Source organism: Oncorhynchus mykiss, chromosome 22 (genome assembly GCF_013265735.2).
Source record: "Oncorhynchus mykiss isolate Arlee chromosome 22, USDA_OmykA_1.1, whole genome shotgun sequence".
Taxonomy (NCBI): domain Eukaryota; kingdom Metazoa; phylum Chordata; class Actinopteri; order Salmoniformes; family Salmonidae; genus Oncorhynchus; species Oncorhynchus mykiss.
Genome location: NC_048586.1, coordinates 41,760,892 through 41,768,074, shown reverse-complemented (window position 1 = coordinate 41,768,074; position 7,183 = coordinate 41,760,892). Strand labels below are relative to the sequence as shown.

The window sequence follows — 7,183 nt, the reverse complement described above, 5'->3', positions numbered from 1 at the left end:
CACTCATCTGCTCCCATGGTGTTTTGCCCCAGCTCACAGTGGTTGAGTAATGAACCTCTTTTCCAATCATGTTTCCTCCACTTGATAGCTGGGCTGGGTTTAGCTGTGGGGATCCAGCACAGCACATCTTTATGGAGCAGAGGAGCAGTCGACTCCAGGATCCAGGCAGCTAGCAGCATACTCCTGCTCTCTGCTGGGTTTACAGAGTAAGCATGTGACTTCAAAATGAGGTCTAGTCTAAAAGGAGTGGAATAACAATGTAGCTGGAGTAACCACGTGTGCAACACTTAATGATGCTGGTTACGGTAAAGATAACAGACAGCTGCTGTGTCTGTCATTGGATAGTCTACTGTAGACACCTGCTGTGTCTGTCATTGGCTAGTCTACTGTAGACAGCTGCTGTGTCTGTCATTGGCTAGTCTACTGTAGACAGCTGCTGTGTCTGTCATTGGCTAGTCTACTGTAGACACCTGCTGTGTCTGTCATTGGCTAGTCTACGTAGACCTTACTATCGAAAGTGTTGTTTATTGATGCGGTGCCATGTCTTCCTCCTCTTTCAAATCAAATCAAAAGTTTATTGGTCGCATACACAGTTTAGCAGATGTTCTAGCGGGTGCAGTAAAATGCATGAGTTACTAGCTCCTAACAATGCAATAAAGTACCACTCCACCGCCATCACTTCCATCTCCATTGGTACAGTATGTGACTTAGACCAGGCAGGGTGGGAAGTCGACTCTCTTCCTGCCACTGTGTGAATTATTCACACCGCCATTGTCAGAGCGGCCCTCACCTGTCAACAGGTGCACTAGAGAGGAGTGGAAGGGTTGAAGGGTGGAGGGGGAGGGGGGGCTGTGAGCAGACCACCCCTTCTTTTCAGAGGTTGACAGATGGATCAGGTCAGCTGTCTGGTCTGTCTGCTCCGTGTGGTTCATCTGCTGGCAGTCCGGGGATAGACGCAGACATATGCTACATGGTGTGCTGACTTTTACAATTAAGCTACCACAGACAACGGGTAAGGCGTGGGTTCTTCGTCTTGTTTTTTTTGCTTAATAGTGTGCTAAAGTAAGTTGCTGTTCCTGTCGCTTTGTCTGTTTGACATAACTGTTGTTAATTACAGGCTAACACTCTAAACCAGCTCAAGGTATATTCAGCATACAGTGTTTGAACAGTTGTTGTTTTTAGACAGGGTAAAGTATCTGATGCTTTTCTCAAGCTTGTGGGAGTAGTGTTCACACAAACACTAACAAATAATTCACCGTCATATCATTTTTCAGGATATGTTGTGAAATGCATAAGCCTTTGTTCTTTTATTTATTTCAGGAACAGGATGGATCCATCCCATTGGTTCATATTCATCATGTATGTTATCCCTTTTACATTCAAGAAAAGTACTGCTTGCTATGACGGGTGCAGCTGCCTCACAGATATAAAATATATCAACTGTTCGGGTGGGAATCTTACCACTCCTCTTAGGAATGTCCCCCACAACACAGAGTACCTGGACCTGTCCAGAAACCTGTTGACAGTGCTCCAAGAAGGTTCATTTGGGACCCTGTGGAGCCTGAGGGTGCTCCTTTTAAAAGAGAACAACCTCAGCCATGTAGATGACGGCGCTTTCTCCTCCCTCCGGGGGCTGAGGAGGCTGGACCTGAGCCATAACCACCTTTCTGCCCTGGGGCCTGGATTCTCCCTGGGCCTTGAATCCCTAACCGAGCTCCTGCTGGATCACAACCATCTCACCGTCCTGGAGAGTGGGACCTTCCACAGCCTGGATAGCCTCCAGAAGCTGGACCTGAGCAGCAACCTAATCTCCACAGTAAAGCCCAGAGCCCTGGGTTACCTGACTGGCCTGCGCCAGCTCCACCTGGAGGGGAACCATCTAACCTCCCTGGGTTCAGGCCTCTTCTCCACACTGCGCTCCCTGGAGGTGCTGGGCCTTCGGGGGAACTTGATCAGCTCCACTGAGCCAGGAGTCTTCGCCCCTATGTCTTCCCTAACTCTGCTGGACCTGGCCCTCAACCGTCTAAGCACCCTGGGCTACAGGACCCTGTTGAGCATCCACACCCCCAGCCTCCATGTCCTGTTGGAGGGCAACCCCTGGCACTGTGATTGCGACCTGCAGAGGGTGTTCAGGAAGTTGTCCAGCATCCACAGGGTCTTCCTGGATGACTACCAGGAGCTGAGGTGCAGCCAGCCCACCGAGCTACAGGGCAGGTCCATGGGAGAAGTGGATGATGAGCTGTGTGTCGGCGAGACTGTGACAGTGCTCATTCTGACGGTCACCGTGGTGATCACCGTGGTAGCTGCCATTATCATGGCGGAGAAGAACAAGAAGAATAGCGTGGCTAAGAACTGGGAGGAGAGCGTGGGGCTGGACACCTACTGTGACAATTACAATTAAGGCTGTCACCTGCTCATGTTACAACAATGACAACTCACTGTCCCTCAGTACCCAATGTGGTTAGATCTGATCTGATTAACAACATGGAATGCAAGCAGATTTTCTTCAGATAACTCTAACTATTCTCAAAGAGATTCACCCTCTTAGCTTGTAGAACAGGAAATCTCGTATTGATTCCCTATAGAAGGCAGTGAAAGACTTCTATAAGACTACTATTTCGCTGTGACAGTTGACATGGCCACCGTTAGGGGCAGAATAACTAACCCACCAAATGCCATAAGACTGTTCTTTAGTAATGCAAGTTTAAAAGTGTAAAAGTTATTGACAAATTCCAATCATGCATATGTTTTGTAATCATTTCCTACACCTCAAAATGACAATGTTGATACAGGTATGCTTTACAGTGCCTTCAAAAACTATTAATACCCATAGACTGGTTTTGTGTTGCAGCCTGACTACAAAATGGTTTAAATATAGTTTTTCTCTCCCCCAATACCCCATAATGACAAAGTGAAAACATGTTTTTAGAAGTGTTTGCAAATTTATTGAAAATGAAAAATATAAATATCAAATTAAAGGAAAATCAACATTTTTGTCCATTAAAATAACATCAAATTGATCAGAAATACAGTGTAGACATTGTTAATGATGTAAATAACTTTTGTAGCTGGAAACGGCTGTTTTTTTATGGAATATCTACATAGGTGTACAGAGGCCCATTATCAGCAACCATCACTCCTGTGTTCCAATGGCACGTTGTGTTAGCTAATCCAAGTTAATCATTTTAAAAGGCTAATTGATCATTAGAAAACCCTTTTGCAATTATGTTAGCACAGCTGAGTACCGTTGTTCTAATTAAAGAAACAATAAAACTGTCCGTCTTCAGTCTAGTTGAGTATCTGGAGCATCAGCATTTGTGGGTTTGATTAAAGGCTCAAAATGGTCAGAAACAAAGAACTTTCTTCTGAAACTCGTCAGTCTATTCTTGTTCTTTGAAATGAAGGCTATTCCATGCGAGAAATTGCCAAGAAACTGAAGATCTGGTACAACACTCCCTTCACAGAACAGCGCAAACTGGCCCTAACCAGAACAGTAAAAGGAGTGGGAGGCCCCGGTGCACAACTGAGAAAGAGGACAAGTACATTAGAGTGTCTAGTTTGAGAAACAGATGCCTCATAAGTTCTCAACTGTACTTGTCCTCTTGCTCAGTTTAAAACATTAACAATGTCTTGTGGCGTACAGCAGGTCAGCCACCAGGGGGAGACTCGTCGAGGCCATGGTGGCAGATGGAGTCTACATCACGAGGCGATGGCTCCCTCTGCTGGACGTGCCAGGTCCCGACGGGCTCTCCGGCCAGGACAAATTGGGGCTGATTGTGGTTGGTGGGTAATCAAGGGCTGATTGCTCACCAGCTGTATGAGTCCCATAAAGCTGCCAGAAGGGCAGCACACAAGGAGAGGGATTGGGGGAAGAAAGGTGACTTCTGTATAGTTAGAGACAGTGCCTGAGCTAAAAGGAGGGCGTTCAGTTTTTGTGGCCGACGTGATACAGCAAGACTCGGAGCCCAGAAGACGGTATCCCGGAGAGGGTCTCATGTGGGAGACCTATCCTTTTCTTTTGATTTATTATTTAAATAAACACGCTTGAAACCGAGCTAATCCTACTCCGTCCGTGTCTGATCTGTGTAAAAGTCTTGACCAAACCCCCTGATCTGCCACATTCTACAGTGTATTTCTGATTAATCTGTTATTTTAATGGACATTTTTTTTTATCGATTCTATCAAAAACAAGGACATTTCTAAGTGACTCCAAACTTTTGAACGGTAGTGTAAGTATTCACACCCCTGAGTCAATACTTTTTAGATCAACATTTGACAATGATTACAGCTGTGAGTCTTGCTGGGTAAGTCTGGATTGTGCCCCATTTGCGCGTTAATAAAATGATTCAAGCTCTGTCAAATTGGTTGTTGATCATTGCTAAACAACTATTTTCAGGTCTTGCCATAGATTTTCAAGTAGATTTAAATCAAAACTGTAACTTGGCCCCTCAGGAACATTCACTGTCAACTTGGTAAGCGACACCAGTGTAGGTTTTAACTTGTGTTTTATGTTATTGACCTGCTGAAAGGTGAATTAATCTCCCAGCGTCTGGTGGAAAGCAGACTGAACAAGGTTTTCCTCTAGGATTTAGACTGTGCTTAGCTCCATTCCATCCATTTTTTTCTATCCTGAAAACTACCCAGTCCTTAACGATTGCAAGCATACAAATAACATGATGACGTTACCACTATGCTTGAAAATATGAAGAGTGGTACTCAGTAATGTGATGGATTGGATTTTCCCATAACATTCAGTTGAAATCAGAAGTTTACATACACTTAAATTGGAGTCATTAAAACTAATTTTTCCACCACTCCACAAATGTCTTGTTAACAAACTATAGTTTTGGCAAGTCGGTTAGGACATCTACTTTGTGGATGACACAGTCATTTTTCCAACAATTGTTTACAGACAGATTATTTCACTTAAAATTCACTGTATCACAATTCCAGTGGGTCAGAAGTTTACATACACTAAGTTGACTGTGCCTTTAAAGACAATTTAAAGACAATGCTACTAAATACTAATTGAGTGTATGTAAACTTCTGACCCACTGGTGGTCAAAAAAAATAATAATATTGACATTGACATTTCACATTCTTAAAATAAAGTGATGATCCTAACTGACCTAAGACAGGGAATTTGTCCTATTATTATATGTCAGGAATTGTGAAAAACTGAGTTTAAATGTATCTGGCTAAGGTGTATGTAAACTTACGACTTCAACTGTAACACTTTTTATTGAGGACAAAAAGTTAAATGCTTTGCCACATTTGTGGCAATTTTACGTTAAAACCTTGTTGCAAACAGGATGGATGTTTAGGAATATGTTTTATTCTGTACAGGGTTCCTTCTTTTCTCTCTGTCATTTAGGTTTGTATTGTGGAGTAACTACAATGTTGTTGATCCATCCTCAGTTTTCTCCTATCACAGCCCTTAACTTTGTAACCATTGGCCTCATGGTGAAATCCTTGACCGGTTTCCTTCCTCTCCGGCCACTGAGTTAGGAAGAACACCTGTATCCTTGTAGTGACTGGGTGTATTGATACACCATCCTAAATGTACAGTAACTAAGAACTTCACAATGCTCAAAGGGATATTAAATGTTTGCTTCTATTCATTTTACCCATCATGTTAAACACAATTATTGCACAAAGAGTGAGTTCATGCAACTTATTATGTGACTTGTTAAACACATTTTAACTCCTAAACTTATTTAGGCTTGCCATAACAAAGGAGTTGAATACTTATCGACTCAAGACGTGTCAGCTTTTAATTCTTAATGAATTGATCAATTGAAGAAGAAAAAAAATGTTTAATTCACTTTGACATTATAGGGTATTGTGTGTAGGCCAGTGAATAAAAAAAAAGTTTAATCCATTTTAAATTCAGCCTGTAACACAACAAAATGTGGAAAAAGTCAAGGGGTGTGAATACTTTCTGAAGACAAAGTAGGTGCTTTAGTTGTCCATCTGGCTTCACAGTTGCTTTGGCAGTAAACTCCATTATAATTAAAAAAGAGGAAGAATGAGATGCATGAGAAAAAAATAGTCTTTGGAATCCTTTCTATGACCCAACCATGCGTTACCGTATAATGTATTACTAATAAATGTATAACGATTTTTTTTTTTTAAATAACCGGGTCATTCGAGCCCTGGATGCTGATTGGCTGAAAGACGTGGTATATCAGACAGTATACAACGTGTATGACGCAAAACTACTTGTTTACTGTTCTAATTACGTTGGTAACCAGTTTATAATAGCAATAAGGTTCCTAGGGTTTGTTGTCTATGGTCAATATACCACGGCTAAGGGCTGTATCCTGGCACACCGTGTTGCGTCATAAGAACAGCCCTTAGCTGTAGTATATTGGCCATATACCACACCCCCAGGAGTCTAATTGCTTAATATCACACATAATGCTATAACCATTCATTACCTGACATCTGGTTCATTTACTGGTTCATATAGGCTAAACATGCATGACACACAGACAAAATTCATTGAATTGGTAATCAAGGCTTTTAAGATATCAAATGACCTTTTTTTCCCCCTCACCTTAGCAGTTGTTTTAATGGCATCCTGATTAGAATTGTGTTAGTCTGGTACTTGTATCTGAATTATTGATCTTACTCTACTTCAGCCTGCATGTTTTATCATCATGCCCCATATCGCTGTTACCGCATCCTGGTTGGCTCGCATCCAGCATGTTTCACAGCTCTACTTTGCAGCTCAGAGAGTGGTCAAGGTGTTTCCAATAATTTGCACAACATTACACAATTAACTCTGCTTGTTTCAAGTCAGATATATAATTAAATATGGGGGTATTTATACAATTTGCATTTGAATTAGGCCTGCATGAAATCTTAAACATTTCAATAACTGAACAATTGAAGAAAGCACCCTGACTTATCTAGGAACGTTTTTCATGGATTTGTATGTCCAACCAAATCCAATCTAACCAAATGCAAATGTATAGAAGTTTTATATAAGTTTTTCATAGATTTGAATGTCCAACCAAAACCAATACAACCAAATTCGAATGTATATAGGTTTTATATAAGTAGTCTTAACCTTTTGGTTAACAGATTAACTAACTTTTCGCAGAGGTTGGTGTAATATCGTTTCTCAACACCAGAGGTCACTAAAGATGGTCATACCATAGATTTTTATTCAAGGACT

The 7,183-nt window shown here is 41.8% G+C and overlaps 1 protein-coding gene across 1 annotated transcript; it reads left to right on the top strand.

Annotated features, from left to right (window-relative positions):
* The first annotated feature begins 896 nt into the window (after positions 1–896).
* On the top strand, positions 897–3,112 carry LOC110502131 (reticulon-4 receptor-like 2). The gene is made up of 2 exons (XM_021579998.2): positions 897–1,012; positions 1,321–3,112. Exon 2 carries the CDS (start codon positions 1,328–1,330, stop codon positions 2,399–2,401), a length of 1,074 nt encoding a protein of 357 aa, XP_021435673.2. The 5' UTR covers positions 897–1,012; positions 1,321–1,327; the 3' UTR covers positions 2,402–3,112.
* The last annotated feature ends 4,071 nt before the right edge of the window (positions 3,113–7,183 follow it).